The sequence below is a fragment of the Dasypus novemcinctus genome, chromosome 17 (genome assembly GCF_030445035.2).
Source record: "Dasypus novemcinctus isolate mDasNov1 chromosome 17, mDasNov1.1.hap2, whole genome shotgun sequence".
Classification (NCBI taxonomy): Eukaryota; Metazoa; Chordata; class Mammalia; order Cingulata; family Dasypodidae; genus Dasypus; species Dasypus novemcinctus.
Genome location: NC_080689.1, coordinates 20,703,680 through 20,720,726, shown reverse-complemented (window position 1 = coordinate 20,720,726; position 17,047 = coordinate 20,703,680). Strand labels below are relative to the sequence as shown.

Genomic DNA, 17,047 nt, shown 5'->3' with positions numbered 1-17,047 from the left:
TGCGTAGGGGAGCCCCACGCGCAAGGAGTGCGCCCCGTTAAGGAGAGCCTCCCAGCGTGAAAGAAAGTGCAGCCTGCCCAAGAATGGCGCTGCACACATGGAGAGCTGATACAACAAGATGACGCAACAAAAAGAAATGCAGATTCCCGGTGCCTCTGATAAGGATAGAAGCGGTCACAGAGGAACACACAGCGAATGGACACAGAGAGCAAACAAGTTGGGGGGGGGGAGAGAAATAAATAAAAATTAATTAATTAATTAATTTTAAAAAAGAGGTCCATTACCAACCTCCCCTCCACCTACTGCATAAGTCAGTAGGGTAGGTAGGGCTGGCTTAAAAATCTCAGGCAATGTGCACATGAGTTATCTAGATTTGGGGTTGGTGAGTTCTAATGGCAACTTGCAAAATGATACTTAATGTGTCTTATCCATGGCCAAGGAGTCAGATAAACATGGACGGCCTAATGGCTCTTTCTGGTCAGCCATGTCTACTCCAAGGGCCAGGATTGTCTTGAGACCAAATCTGAGAAAGTTCTTACTCCATGTGTCCCCAAATGTACAATCTAAATTTTGTGTAGCTGACTTTCTCAATTCCAGACTAGTCCAACCCATGGACTGTCAACATCTCCATGTTTGCTCCCAGGTAACTCAAACTCACCATGGTCAAGACTGTGATTTCCCCACAGGTAGGAAGAAATAGAGTGGGAAGAGGTGGGTTTATTAAGAGCGTGGAGGGCAGCGAACTTGGCCCAGTGGTTAGGGCGTCCACCTACCACATGGGAGGTCCACGGTTCAAATCCCGGGCCTCCTTGACCCTTGTGCAGCTGGCCCATGTGCAGTGTTGATGCGCGCAAGGAGTGCCCTGCCACGCAGGGGTGTCCCCACGTAGGAGAGCCCCACGTGCAAGGAGTGCGCCCTGTAAGGAGAGCCGCCCAGCGCGAAAGAAAGTGCAGCCTGCCTAGGAATGGTGCCGCACACATGGAGAGCTGACACAACAAGATGACACAACAAAAAGAAACACAGATTCCCGTGCTGCTGGCAACAACAGAAGCGGACAAAGAAGATGCAGCAAATAGACACAGAGAACAGACAACTGGGGTGGGGAGAGAAATAAATAAATAAGTAAATCTTAAAAAAAAAAAAAGAGCATGGAGAGGGAATTCTCAAGATCTTTAACTCTGGTCTGCAAAGGGAGGGGGAGGAGAGTTAAGATCAAAGAGCTCTTAGAATTATTTCAGACATGTTGCCCAATTCTGAAATCTAGGAGGCCCCTAGCAGGAAACCTTGTGCAGACTAGAGACTAAACCATCCTGCCGTTGTCGGCCCCAGCAAGGTGCTCCACAATGTGAGCAAAGGAAGCTGTCTTTTTTATTGCACTTTTTTTTTGGTCTTAGAGACAAAATATCCTTCTAAATATTTATATTTGTGTCTTGAATTAAAAAGTACAGCGCATACAAACATAGAAGAGTTAGCTAACATATTGGATGACAGAATCAGAATGTCAAAATATCGTGACAGGTTGAAATAAAGGCACAAATGAGAAAAGATGAAGTTAATAGAAACAAAGGAAAAATTTTGCATTGAGGTCCAAAAATCCACTTGCAGAAGTTCAGAGTGGAAAGACATAGCTTAATAGGACCCCATATTTTTCATACTTTTTATTGATGTTATTTCGTTCAGAGTATGCTATTTGCTACATTCCAGTTCCCAAACCATAGTGAGAAAAAAAAAAAGGAGTTCCTTCATGCCAAGAGGGGGGCAGTAGTTGGCTGAATTGATTGATTGCTTCTAGCAAATTCTGAGATATTTCCGTTAATGTGGGCCCCATAAGGGGATTTTTGGATAGCATCATCTAATTTTAGTTAAGTTAACCTTCATATTGGACAAGGGACTTAAAGATGTATCTGTAAAAGAGTAGCAGGTGAAAGAAATATACCAGTAAAATAAACCTAAAGAAAACGACTGAGTGAGGACTTCGACTCTGGGTCCAGACTGTTCATTGGCCATGCTATGAGAGAAAAAGCTATGATAATATATTTAGACCAGCAAGAAAGGGCTGTCGAATATAAATTATCAAGACCATTTGATATCTGGACTTCCATTCTCTGTCATTAATGATAAACTGTTCCCTAGATGCCTGGTGTAGTATGTCTTAATATATTAACCAGTAATTTGTGAAGCCATTGTGCTCAGCAAGATATTTACGAGCCAAGCATCCAGAATAGGAAAGCAAACTTCGGGAGTTTTTTTAGAGATATTTAAAGTGATGTGGAACAAACACAATCCTTGACAAACTTTTGTGAAGCCTACGAAAATTGCTTAGAAGCTTCTTCTGAGTTTTTTTTTTTCCTGAGAAACAAAAGCCACAAACCATTGGGGTCTCAGGTTTTTCCTGCCACAGTAAACATGGCTGAACTAATTGAAAAACAAAAGACTGACAAGCTGGAAATGCCTACCTTTGTCAGCAAATTTTGGGAGAAGTCACATAGAAAACATTGCTGAAGGTATGAACTAGCTGATTTTAGAACAAATTACTCAGAATTGGCTGGGCATCTCAATAACAGTACAGATGTTTCCAACCTGTCTCAGCTCGTGGTATTCGTTAGGTTCTTTTTCAACAGTTACATGCTTGAAGGGCAGCTTTTTAAAAAAGACACTTTAAAGAAAAATCATTCAGAAAATCTTACCGAAGAATATCCCAGTGCTAAATGATTTTATAAATAAAAAACAATATTTTATGGGAAAACAGCTGATGTGGAACCACTGAGTTCAGGAGAATAAAAGGCATCCTTGCCCAACTTCTCTCTCTGCCCAATATTGACAACTTCTTTCCCTTCCCTTCCTCAGTGTTGACCCTAAGAGCACTCCCTAATAAAAATGTCTGCCTAATGATCTCCAGCCCAGAGCCTGCTTCCTGGGGAAACACCTTCAACACCAACAGCATTGGGACACCTGTTGACATTTGAATATGGACCCTGGATTAGATAATAGAATTGTATCCATATTAAAATTACCTGACTTTTACCATTTTATACTGTATTTATATAAGAGAACGTCCTCGTTTTTAGGAACTATGCCCTGAAGTGGATAGATGTAGAGAGGCTCAATGCCTGCAACCTAATCTGAAATGGTTCAGAAAAAATGCGAGAGTGACGAAAGAGAGTGAAGGGGTGAAGGTGGGTAAAAGGTGTAGGGTTGTTGCTTATACTCTCTCAACTTTTCTGTATGTTTGAGTTTGTATCAAAATAAAAAGTTACGAAAAGAAGAGGACCACGCCCATCCCCTGTCCAGGGGGTCCGATTCAAGGGACAGGGACAGACCTCAGTGTTCTGAGCCGCAGCCAGGGTTGGGAACCATCAGCACTGGGGGGAAGGTGGGCATTAACCAGTCAGTTCAGTGAAGTCTGATGAGCAATGAGAGGGGGAGAGCAAAGTGCTTCGAAAAGTATGCCGAGGCGCCTAACTGAGCTTCAAACACGGTGTCCTTGAAAAGGTGACGGTTAAACTGACATCAGACGGAGTCAGGTCAAGAGTTATTGGTGGGAAGAAAAAGATGAGTAGTCCAAGCAGGAAAAGCAGGTTTTGGGAAAATTCCCAAAAAGAGAGAGTGTGTTACAATTATTATCTTAACTTTCCTCATTTTTTCATATGGGAATTTTGAGTGCCTGTGAGTCTTCTTTTGAATTTCCCCTCTGGGGATTGTATAACCTTTCATCGACTCAGCCAGTGAAAAGATAACTCCTTCCTTTGGGGCCCTTATAGTTCCCACTACTTGGAAGTCTGAAATCCCCGTAAGACCTTCTATAATCAGTATCTCATCTCTCTGGATCTGATCTGATTTTAAAATTTATATCGTGACTCAGTATTACTCTTATGTAACGTGGAAGCTGCCTGACTTTTGTGTTCATCCAAATTTCCTTATACTGTTTTGACCACAATACACAAAATTGTCTTTCCTGTTTGTTTTCATTTTTGACTTTTGAACTTGGGCCCGACATGTCCTATGCACATCACGTTACAGGGTGATAAAAGTTAACTCTAAACTTAAGGGGTTTGTTAATGGGCAAAAGGGCTAGCTGATGAGTTCAAAGAAGTAACTGGCGGGAAATCCGAGGATTTTTACTGCCATCCAGTGGCGGTGCTCTGAGACAAATAAGATTCAAAGTCCTCAAACATCACAGTCCATCAGTCATTCTCTGTATTTTCCACAGCAAGCCCCAAGTGCCCCCATTTAACCTCATTGCCCGCAGTGGTGTCTTGCCATAAAAAACTGTATTACATTTTCTTGAATTTGAAAGTAGCTGTAATAACTTCACTTGGTCTCCGGGGGTCCTGAAGATGATACAGCTTCCGTAAGCAAACAGTTTACTTGGAGAGCGAACTCGAGGTGGGAGAATCGGGCTCATTCAAGCCCTTGTTCCCTGCCCGAATCACCCCTACCTGCGCTGCTCACACACGCTTGTGGAGAGTGTGCCTCACCGACTCACTTCTCAGTCCCTGCCGGGCAGTTCCACGTCCTTTTTTATTGGCTCTTTTATAACTGTGGGCTTCTAGATCGACTGACTTACTTAGTTATAAGGCCCATGGAAACAAAAGAGGCATTGAGAAACCTCAACTCACTGATTTTAGACAAACAAGAACCTTTACCAACCCACGGGAGAAAAATTTAAATTGCTATCACAACATTTAGGATGAAAGAAAAACACATGGGCCAGCACATCATGGTCAGTTTTATAAAGTGCACTTTTTAGGCTTGACAAACACTGTCCGGTTTGCACAACGCCATAGGAGTGTTACTGTTTCCTTCATCTAAAACGCACATGTAGCATTCTGAGTGCTAACGACTTGACCTGCTAACCAAGGTTTGACCTTTCCGTGCTATAAATCCAAGCCCACCCACTGGCTTGTCAGCCGTCATCATTGGCAGTGATGTCATTTATTGACATTAAAAACAACCACCACCCAAATCTGTTTCCTTTCCCCTGGAGGTATGTATTCCATTGTAGACGTGGGGTGAGGGCTCAGGAGACCACACGGCATTGCTCTGTCCACCGGCCTGAACAGATGGTTCCCAGGGACTGGCCCAGACAGACCTGGACTTCCAGAGAATGCTGTGGAAGCGCTACTTATCTAATTCTTAAGGGTGTGAAGAGTAAAGCACACAGTAGCCGTTCAATAAAAGGTCAATATATATTGTATCACGGGCACATCAGATATGCCAGTTTTATGAGGAAATTTTAGGGGAAAATTTGGGGGGAAAAATTGAAGTAGTTTTCATTCCACTTGCTTTAAAGCAATTTTTAAGTGGTTCTGTAGATACAGTATACTATATATGGGAGTCCAAATGAAAATTGTATTTCTGGACGTATCTTGGATATGCAACATTATTCTACTATCCCTGAAAAATATATAATCGCATGGTTAAAGAGAAATACATTGGTATCAGTGACCTTAGTTACTGAGTAGGCTACAACACACAAGTTTATTGGTAAATGAAATTCCAACCCCACATGAAGAAAATACTTAAAGACAAAACACCCCACACCCACACCCGTAAAAAGACAAGGTAAAAGAAAAAAAAAAAGAAGTCCACCACCCCTCCAGGTATCTTGTTATGTGTTGGTGTGAAGCCAGGCATTGCCGCTGTCAAAGCCAAAACCTAGCCTCTGCTCGTCCTTCAGGCATCCGCCAGACCCAAAAATATAAAATAGAGAAAGAAAAAAAAAATCCGAGAAAAAGAGAGAGGGGCATTGGCTCTTGATGTCCCTGTAGATGCCGTGGTGGGCCAGAAGACGCTGCGTCTGAGGGAAACCAAGGCTAGTTGCTGTGCTGGGCCCTCAGGAGCCGCCAGACTAAACACAAGGAGAGAAAGCAGCAACTCACTGGTGAAAAGGGCACTGCGTCTTGAAGTCCTGGGAGGGGCTGGTGCCTGCAGAAGCCACCTGCTGCAGAGAGGCTGCAACCAAGGCCAGAGGCTGTGCTGTGCCTTCAGGGGTCTGCCAGGCCAGGAAACACCCACACAGAAGCAAACAACAACAAGAAGCAAAACAAAACCAAAAACCAAAACACTGGTTCTTTCCGTGGGGCTGGGAGCTGGTGAGAGGCCAGAAGCACTGCTGCCCTGAGGACACAAAATGAGGCCAGCTTCTGTGCTGGTCCCTCGGGACCCCCAGGCCCACCTCGACCCTCAACCTCACCTTGCAGAGGGGGAGCATCCCTCTGCCGGCGCCGGCTGTTCTGGAACAGGGCACGGGTTCCCACGTTCACTGACAGAAGCTGAACTCCCGGCAGCTCTTGCTTCCTCAGACACGCCTGCCGTTGTTCGAAATGTCCATTCTGATTCCAGGGTCACCACCTAGGGAAATCTAGAGTCTTTTCCCAGCGCTTTCACTTTCCTAGTGGAGGGAGTGATTTGTAAAGCTGCTTACTTCGTCATTTTGTGCTTGCACCTGACAGGCAATTTATTAAGAAGTCATAAGAAAAGTGAGCAGGAGACTGAAGGTATTGGTTGCTTTACCTTAAGCTCCTTTTTTTCTTCCCCCTGAGGCTCGACCCTCTTATAAAATGGCTGCCTCGAGGAAGAAGAGTATTCTAGGAAAAGCAGCTTGGACCCCATGCGCCTGCACCGGGTGTGTCTGGAGGGTTCCAGATGAGGCTTTGGCCCCTTCCCACTGAACCACTGAGGCCACCTGCACTGCTGCCAGGACCTCACTCCTGGGGGACCCCGGTGCCACCTTGGGATCCTGTTTGGGATGGAAGAATGAATTCTCAGGAGGATTCCTGCAGGTCAGTTTGGCCACTTATTCTAAGAAAGACAGGAGACAAGGACACCTAGATGTTCTCTGAAGAGGTATGATTTGCATCCTAGTTAGCCTGCCCTCAAAGGTATAGCTTTGTGGTTATCCGGTCAGGACGTCCCCCGTTCCTCCAACTCAGTCCTACTGCCTGAGTCTTAGAGCCCTTCCGGCTCTAGAGGAGGGTCCTTGAGTCTGTGACTTCAAAGCATGGTCTCTGCTTCCTATTTAGATTCTAGATGCCCCTAGCTGATTGAAACAAACTCAAGTATACCGCAAGAGTCTTGTGACAAAAGAAAACTGGTTTTGGAGTTACAAGACCTGGTTTAAAATATATATCTTATATATATATCATATAATCTTGGGCAGCTCAATTTCATGAGCCTGTTTCTCTCATTTAGGAAAAAAAGATGATTCACTGGTATGTTGGTAAATGTTTAACAACCTGCTCTCCCTTAGCCAATTTCCATCATATAAATATTCCCACATGGCTGATTTCTAGCCACCAACCTATGTTGGGAAGAGATGCACATAGCTCTTATGAGCAAGCAGTAGCCAACTCCAACACTACCCCTGAATACTTAAATTACAGGGTTATTATGATGATTAAATGTGAAAATGCATGAAAAATAATTAGGTAGACCTTCAATAAACAAAACACTTATTGAATGAAGCACTCAGAAAGCCAGCATTCATTTTAAGTCCATCTGGAGGGATAAAGCCAGGCCTGGCTGAGAAAACGCTGGTTAAGGACAGAATAAGGAAATAGGAAAAAGAGAATTAAACTATGCTCTTGTCTCAGTATCTTTGCCTCGAAGGGCACTGGAAAGAGCATGTGCCTGAAAAGATTCCCATGATTCCCGGGGCCTTTCTGGCAGTGGTTCTCAAACTTCATCACCTCTAGAAGTCCCATCTGTCTCAGGAACCTATTCAGAGTGAGAGAGGAAATCCTTACATGCACTCAAGGTTATTATGGGTCCATGTGGCCATTTTTCTCTAAAGAAAGGAATCAAGAAAAACCTCAAATACTGGAAACTTTTAAACTGCACGTTTTAAAGGACATTTAACCTACTTGAAAAGGTGATGCACTTTGTTCTCTGATCAGTACCTCTTCCTCCACCTCCCTTCCAACACACTTACCCTGACTCTTCCTCCAAAATCCCATGCCTTTTTTTTCTTCAGGTTTAGATGACTCCCAAGTTAACATATAACATTTTTTTTTAAAACAGAAAAAAAATTTTTTCAAGGTTTATGTTTTATTTATTCCCCCCCCCCCCCAAAATGTCTGCTCTCTGTGTCCATTCGCTGTGTGTTTCTTCTGTGATTGCTTCTATCCTTATCAGCAGCACCGGAATTCTGTGTTTCTTTTGGTTGCATCATCGTGTTGTGTCAGCTCTACGTGGGTGCGGCGCCATTCTTGGGCAGGCTGCACTTTCTTTTGCACTAGGTGGCTCTTCTTACGGGGAGCACTCCTTGCACGTGGGGCTCCCCTATGTGGGGGCACCCCTGCGTGGCATGCACGCAGCAGCACCGCATATGGGCCAGCTCCCCACGGGTCAAGGAGGTCCAGGGTTTGAACCGTGGACCTCCCATGCGGTAGGAGGACTCCCTATCCGTTGGGCCAAGTCCGCTTCCCACATACAACATTTCTAACCTGTTCCTCCCAAATCCTTTGTTTGGAATTCTCCACTGCAGCTCCAGAAAACTATTGCAATGACTGGGCTTGGAGTAGAGTCTCCAATTCTGAGATATGGAGGCTTTAAATGAGAATGTCTCCAGGGGAGGCTTTAGGTTTGGAGGAAGGCAGTTGAGAAGAAAAGAGAATAGAAGGAAGCTGTACCAGTTCTTTGTCACATGGAAATGGGCATGTAGAAAAGTCAATACTTTAAGTGTTTATTGGCACAGGTCAAAAAATCATTCCTTAACTGTGCACAATAAACCCTAGTTTATAAAACTTTTTTATATGATCTTATTTTGACCCCCACTATAGTTCTCTGCAGTAGTAAGGGCTGATGTCATTGTGCATTCTGTACAGAGAATATGGTTTAAGGAATAATGAGTTCAAGTTTGCATGGCACCTGAGAAGTAGTTGAAAGAGAAACTGAACCCAAAGTTTAGACAGCTTATGATGCTGTGGGCATCATACCTATGTTCAAACCCAGACCTCAAGGCTAACTATATTCATCAACTGATTACTGAACAAATTGTAGCATATCCATAAAACAGATTATATGGTAGTACAAAGGAATGAAGCACAAATACATGCTACACATGGATGAACTTTGAAAACACTATGCTAAGTGAAAGAAGCCAGACACGAAAGGCCACGTTATATTGTCCCATTTATATGAAATGTTCAGAATAGCCAACACAATGAAGATATTAATATAAAAGATGATTAGCATTTTCCTAGGACCGGGGGAGGGTTGAATGGGGAGTGACTGCTGTGAGTATAGGGTTTCTTTCACTTTGAAATTAGTAGTGATGGTTGCAAAACTCTGACTATACTAAAAACCACTGGTGTACACTATAAAAAGGGTTGGATTTTATGCTATGTGAATATTTCACTAAAGCTGTTATTTAAAAAGGATTGTGTGCTGACAACTTACTTAACTCATCTTGGCTTCAATACTAGGATCTATAAAATGAGGCTATTACTCCTCAGGGTTGTGGCAGATGATGAGCATTCAGTAAAGCAGCACTTTCCTTTCCTACGTAACACTCCTCAGCACTAATACGGAAATCAGCCTGGAAAATGGTTCTTTTCACCCAGCTTTTGCAGAACCACAGTGCCCTTCCCCGACTTCCCTAATGCTCTTCAGAGGGTTGGGGCGAACAGATCTAGATTCCACTGAGTCTCCTTTGCACTACCCCCCTCCCAGCCATCCAGCCTGAAAACCTAATGAGCTCCCTGATGTGCTGAGAGTGAGGAGGAGTGTCAACGCTGGAGCCAGCTCATTCTCAGGCAACTCCAAGCAACAGAAGGCTCCTAGGGCAGAAGGTGGCTCAGGCCTCAGTGGGCTAAAATAAAGGTCAGCGGGGTTGTGTTGTTTCTGGAAGCTCTAGGAAAGAATCCGTTTCCTTGCTTTTTTCAACTTCGAGAGGCTTCCGGCATTCTTTGACTTGTGGCCCCTTCCTTCCTCCACCTTCAAAGCCAGCAGCGGTGGGTTGAGTCCTTCACACATCACATCAGCCTGACTTCTTCCAAAGTCACACCACCCTCTGATGCTACTCTTTTGCCTGCCTCCTCCACTTTAGGATCCTGTTGTTACATGGGCCACCTGGTTCATCTGGATAATCTCCCTGATTCCTGGTCAGCGGATGAGTAACTTTAATTCAACCTGCCACCTTGACTCCCTTTAGCTCAGAGAGGTAGCAGTCACAGGTTTCCAGGGCCTCGGAGGTGGACTTCCCTGAGGGGTCACTGCTCTGCCCACCAGAGAGAGGAAAAACAAAAAGCTGGTCGGTCCGGAAAGTGGTTCATGCAGAGATTTTCTGCTGGGAATGCCTATAAATATTTCAAATGTTATTTTTTAAAAATTTCTCTCCCCTTCCCCGTGCCCCGCCCCAGGTGTCTGCTCTCTCTGTCCATTCGCTGTGTGTTCTGTGCCTGCCAGTATTCTTGTCAGCGGCACCCAGAATCTGTGTCTCTTTTTGTTGCATCATCTTGTTGCGTCAGCTCTCCATGTGTGCGGCGCCACTCCTGGGCAGGCTGTACTTTTTTTTGCGTTGGGCAGTTCTCCTTACGGGGCACACTCCTTGCACGTGGGGCTCCCCTATGCAGGGGACACCCCTGTGTGGCACGGCACTCCTTGTGCGCATCAGCGCTGCGTGTGGGCCAGCTCATCACATGGGTCAAGGAGGCCCGGGGTTTGAACCACGGACCTCCCATGTAGTAGACGGATGCCCTGTCCACTGGGCCAAATCCGCTTCCCTCAATTGTTTTTAAAACTTAGGAACATTTAAGTAGAAAATGGATTCTGAAATTCAGTTTAAGTTATGAGACAATTACATTACTGTGGAAGTCTATTAAGTAAGACTTTGAAAGGTATTATCCATTCCTCCTATGATATGTGCCTAGCAAATTTAATGATTAACTTGTAAAAGACTCCACATTAGCAGAGGACCCTTGGGTAAAAACAAAAGGTGTGAAGGTGTGGGGGTGGGGCATGACAATTTGTGCATGTGTATGCATTGATAATCACTTTCAAAAGCTTTTTCTAAAAAAAATGGTGATTTATTTTGTTTTAACATACAATGGTGAATATACTGGGGATCATCAAGTTTTAAAAGAATTTTTGCTGGGTTCACTTTGCACATTACAACACTAATATAAGCTTGTTAGTTCTTCCATTTCAATGTGGGAAAGGGACCCAATTAGCAGCTTGGCTAAGAATGGACAATGAAATCAGACAATACACTGTAAATATAAAGTACTTTTCTCCACATGTGTATAAAACTTTTGGAACACAAAATCACTGCCTGCTCCACAGGACAGACAATTAGAATTTTAAAAATGTTCCAGACCAGAAATAGCATAACCCTGTGTAACAAATACTTATAATACAGTTTAACAATATTTTATCAGAGACTTTGCACTTGAGATTAAAAAATTCTGAAGGAAAAAAAAAAAAACACAACAAAACAGTAGCCAAGGAACTGCACAACCAAAAAAATGAAAATTATATAAAATATTTCCACCCTATTTAAAAGCCAAATTTGACCAAGCAATAGTAAAAAAAAAACAAAACAAAACCAAAACAACACAATAATACAACCTTCTGTTTAAAATAACAGCACTGTTCCATCTCTTTTCCACTGAATTTTACATATGAACAGACTATATATACTGGTTTTTCAGAGAAATGTCCATTTGGTCTGTCACGCCAGCCAGGCTCACACTAAATCCTCTCATTCTCTTCTACAGAAGCTCAACTCCCTGCTGGCTCCACATTTCCGCCATTCTGGGTAGGTGCAATGTCTCAAGTATAATACATTTCTTTCTCCCTTTCCCTTTACACAGTGCAGAGTATATGGGCTTAGGTTACGTAGATCCTCTTTTACTCCAGGTCGCTCTCTTTTTCTAAATTCAAGGTGGTGTTCAATGGAGTGCAGTAGTTTGGCTTGTCAGAAGGTACGTAGCCTGGCAGACACACACACTTGTAGGAACCTTCTGTGTTAATGCACTTGGCGTTCTTGCAGAGAGACATCCGGGTGTTCAACTCCTCACACTCGTTCACATCTGCAACAGGCCAAGCATGCAGGATGGTGAGCTTCACTGTCACTCGGCGGGAAAATGGAACCTACGGCTCACCTGAGGCCTCCAGCCACCCTGCTGTTCCTGCCCCTGCCCCGTAAGCTGGAGAGTCACTCCATGACTGTCTGCTTTAATCACAGGCAAGCCAAAAAAGTCTTAAAATGGTAGATTATCAGGGAGGCTCTAGAATTGCTTTTTCTGTTATTTAACAACTAACATTTTATTTACTGGCTTTTGACATTTTACAGTCAAGCCTCAAGTTGGAGGAACTATATAAATTTCCTTCACTCAGTGACAGTACAAAAACAGATTTGTCAAGAATGCAACAAGTAAGCAGAGAGCCCTCTGAGCAGTGTCTCCAGCTCACACAAGTAAATTCCTGGATTTCTTTGCAAGGTGAACACTTCAGGCCCTACTCTCCTGAAGCACCTGTAATAACCAGGCTTCCTGTTTTCCAGGCCCACCCACAGACCAAAATAACAAAACCGAAGTGGGTAAAGTGACTGCTCTAGGATGGAGCTGGAAAGCCACCAAAAAATAGAAGAAAAACTTTAAAAAAACACAAAAAAACAAAAATCCTTCAAGTCCCGGGCCCTTTAGCATAGACGCAAACGGGCCCTGAAAGACAAGGCTGAGTGGCATGGAGAAGGTCAAATGTATCTTTACCGTTCTCTTAAAAATACCAGGGGAGGCAACGTGAAAGAGTTTTAGGGGGAATTTTATCCAAAACCAATACACTCACTTATGTCTGCATTGAGCATTCAGGGAAATCACCACTTGCTGCACAGCCGAAGCCAAATTTAAGGGAGTCACCAAAATCGCCAGGGACACCCTGGCCTTGCACCCCTACTCGCCGCATGAATTCTTAGGTACCAGCCCTATCTTAAATGAACTCGGGGGATTGAGATCTGGTCACAGGGAGTCTCAGGAAAAGAATTTTCACGGACAAATGTCATTCTTACCAACACAAGTCATCTTGGCCATATCCAAGTGATACCCATCAAAGCAGTCACAGGTGTAACCTTCCTGCACCCTCACACAGCGGCCGTTCTCACAGCCATTGAGGATGCCGCATTCCTCAGCCTGCAACTCCTCGAAGCTGTTCAGGAAGCCTGGAAGGAAAGGACCAGAGCCCAGTTAGGAAATGTCCACCCCCTACAGCTCAGATGCAGCTGGGGAAAAAAACTATATGATTATTATAGTTATGGTTCATCATACGTACATATTTCAGACCCCTTACGGTTAGCATTAAATTTATACTGAATATATCTGTATACAACACTAAAATACAAATATTAAAATGTCATACATACATGTTGGACAGATAGAGTCCACATCTGAAATGCTGATGTTCTAAATTAAAATGACACAACTTGTGTGGGAAAGGCAAGGAGAGATTTTGGCCTTTGTCATGAAACTTCCCAATTTCCTTAGTTTTCAATAGGGCAAAGAAAAGAAAACACCCTTTAGTTCTGGCCAGCGGAATTTCCAATCAGAGTGCAGTAGGCATTTATTAAGAGGCTGCATGGGCGTCTGAGGCAGTGCTTTTCCAATTGAGTTCTCAAGAGCAGAGAAAAGCCAGCCTGGCCTTATGATGTAAAGTTTGTTTGTTTGCTCTGGCTTTGAAATGAGTCTGCGGAAAGGGCTCTCAGGGGATCAAAGTATAAAGGCAATAAAAGGGGACTCAAAACATCCTGATAAATGAGAAAAGTACACCATATTTGTCTTTACACAACCAAAAGTCTTTCTAAGGAAACAAAAAGGCTGCTGTTTGGCTTTTTTTTTTTTTTTTTTCCTGTGGTTTAGATATGTTTAAACCGATTCAGAGTTGAAGTTCCTAGAGTGTCATTAAATAGAAAAACAATTTAACCAGGCATCAAGAATGTTTAGCTCTCTTTCTAGCAAGGAAATCTATAAATATAAATCCATGATGACCCAAACACACCGCTGAATGTTCCCCTCCTTCCCCAACCTCACCATATATTAGCTTTAAAAAATTAAAATACTGCTGGATCTCTCTGCACTTCTGCCCTTTGAAGTAATTCTCCAGCAGAACTGCAGGGGGCAGCAAAATATCATTTCTTGTGCTGGGCCATAAAGTCTAATTCAGAAGTGATTCTAAAAATTGAGTAAGTAATTCACAGTAGGGCCCTTTTAAAGGAGGGAATATTACAGACCATCAGGTATAGTTCAGCAGATGTCCAAAGCCAGTTTGAGAAATACTGATGTAAAGAAATAGTCAATCTATGAAAATATTTTCAAATTCCAGGTATCACAGCAAAATAATTTTGTCTTTATAACTAGCAATTCTTTTCTCAGTACAGAAATTCAAACATTAAATTTATTTGAAACTCCCAACACCTATCAAGGAGATTCCTGAGTATATTTCTTCAGGACTCTAGGGCAGGGGTCAGCAAATGACAGCCCCTGCTCCCAATTCAACCACTGCATGTTTTTGTAAATAAAGTTTTATTGGCATACAGCCACACCCATTAGTTGGCATATTGGCTATGGCAGCTTTCATGATACCAAAGCAGAGCTGAGCCGCTGCAACAGACACCACATGGCCTACAAAGTCTAAAAGTTTTATTATCTCAGAAGGCAGTGCTAATCCCTGCTCTAGGAGTTCCCAGGCTTAGAAATACTGCTCCACCTACAGGTAACACCAGCATTAGGCTCAGCGATCTTAAGCAGAAGGCAGGAGGTGGAGAACAATAAGATAAGAAACGTTAGCTTCCTCTTCTATGTTACTCTTTCTTCAGCAGCATCAGAAAGCCCTGGCTGCTGGTCAGCAATCTAGCTGGAAAGTTCTTTCTTAAAAGTTCTGTCAAGTTCCTTCTTACAAGCTCTCTATAACTTGTAAGAAATTTAAAGATCATTACATAAGCAAAGCTAGAGGCCATGGAACTGCATCTCAGCTTCCTATACTGCAAATAGTAAACTGATGTGAAACCATGTTTATTTCTTCACATTTCTAGTGAATTTTTAAAAAGGGAATTAAAGCAATGTCAAGCATTAAAAAGAAGGATAAGCCAGAATATATCACTATTATAATTCCTGGACTCTGAACTATATAATGTGGTCGAGTCTACACACAGGAGCCACGGGGTTGTGTCAGAGTCGCATATATAGATCTAACCTGGTATTTCTGGGTTTATGGGGAGAGGTGAACTTTCTTTCAGCCTAATACTTCTACTTCTCCCTCTTTCCCTTCTTTTTTTTAAAATAAATGTTTACTGATACATAAAATATAGACAGAGAAGTTATGGCTGTCAGTGTATTTAGGCACATTTCATGCTTTGTTAATGAAAAGAAATCGTGGTTTTGATCTATGGTGTTATGGTGTTAGAAGTCAGGACACTGGCTACTCTTGGGGGGTGGGGGCAACAGGGAGAAGGCCCAAGAGCCTTCTGGAAGCTGGCAATGTTCCTGACCCGGGTGAGGGCTAAAGGGGTCTGTGTCAATCAATGTAGGTGGAGGAAGAGAAGGCTGCTTAGATGTAAATTTTAAATCATTCTTGATTCTTCCAGATGGCCAATGCCTTCATCATTCAAAATACCAAAGGAAGAAAGGAAGGGAGGGAGGGGGAGATGGGAAAGGCAAAGGGGAAAGAAAGAAGAAGGGGAAAAAGTAATTCTTCTTACTCAGTAGAATTTACATAGCTACCAAATGCAAGGCCAAGGTTTTGTGCTGCTCCTCAAAAACCAATCCCTGGCTAGTTTGCTTGGTGCACAGGTGACAGGATCCAAAGAAATAAAAGAAAGCTTCATTGGATTTTGTAACTCAGGAGCATCTCCAATGTCCTAGCCCCCAACTCCTTGGTCTACAGGGCTTCCTGTCTTTAAAATGTGGCGAGCTGCGCATGTCAGGAGGGCCCCTCTGTAAGACGCAGACAAGGCACCTGGAATCTACTTTTCCCTACTCCTGTTCTTGCAGTGAGACAACCTGTTGCCTGTTAATATCTCATTTCATACGCTCCCATTTTTCAGACTTCAAATAATGATTCTGTGTTTGAAAGCTCTGGTTTTCCCCATAGAAACACTGAGCTCGTGTGTCCTTTGGCTTTCTTGCTCAGGACACGCTGGTCGTGCATGAGAAGACATTTACTTTCTGAAGGAGTGCAGGATTTGCACATGCACGCTCCACCTCCCACGCAAAAGCTCTGCTCAGGAATCCAGGAAAAGCTGGCACATGTTTCTTAATAAATCTGCTCACGAGTGTATTCTAAAATTAAAGAAAGCCATTTTTTTTTGAACTCTCCCACTCTAATATGCTTGTAAAGATCAATTTACAAGCAATTAAAATTTATCATTTCATTGTATGAAAAATGATTGCAAGAAAACAAGGTTGCATTGAAAACTCGAGTCCCCAGACTAGTCCACCACCTACTGTGTAAGGAAATTTTAACAGTAAGATCATTTTCTTTTCTTTAAAGAGAATAAACATAATAGTGTATCTGCTAGCAAGACTAATAATCTAATCCAGTGGTTTTGAAACTTGAGCGTGAGTAAGAATTACCCAGAGGGCTTGTAAAATAGATTGCTGGTGGAAGAAGATGTGGTTCAAGCAATTGAGCTCCCACCTATCTCATGGGAGGTCCTGGGTTCAGTTCCTGGTGCCTCCTAAAGAAGACAGGCAAGACAGCGAGCTGACACAACAAGAGACACAAGGAGGAAAACATAATGAGAGACAACAAAGCAGGGAGTGGAGGTGGCTCAGGCAATTAGGTACCTCCCTCACACATGGGAGATCCCGGGTTTGGTTCCTGGTGCCTACTAAAAGGAAGCTGAGCACACAATGAACAGACATAGCAAGTGCAAACAATGAAGGGATGGGGAGAAATAAAATAAATCTTAAGGAAAAAAAAGAAGATTGCTGGGTGTTGCTGCCCCAGACTTCCTGATGCAGCGGGTCTAGGGGGAGCAATGGGGGCCTGAAAATGTGTATTTCTAACAGGCTCCCAGGGACCACATTTTGGGAACACTGACAAACCGATA

At 43.2% G+C, this 17,047-nt stretch overlaps 1 protein-coding gene across 8 annotated transcripts in view; it reads right to left on the bottom strand.

Annotated features, from left to right (window-relative positions):
• Positions 1–11,008: 11,008 nt before the first annotated feature.
• Positions 11,009–17,047, bottom strand: part of LTBP1 (latent transforming growth factor beta binding protein 1) — a 410,312-nt gene continuing 404,273 nt past the window's right edge. For all 8 annotated transcript variants that reach the window (XM_058278378.2, XM_058278382.2, XM_058278380.2 and 5 more), the window contains 2 exons: positions 13,013–13,162; positions 11,009–12,035 (listed from right to left, as the gene is read on the bottom strand). In XM_058278378.2, coding sequence (XP_058134361.1) covers positions 11,854–12,035; positions 13,013–13,162 — 332 coding nt within the window. In that variant the 3' untranslated portion in view covers positions 11,009–11,853. The remainder of the gene's footprint in view (positions 12,036–13,012; positions 13,163–17,047) is intronic.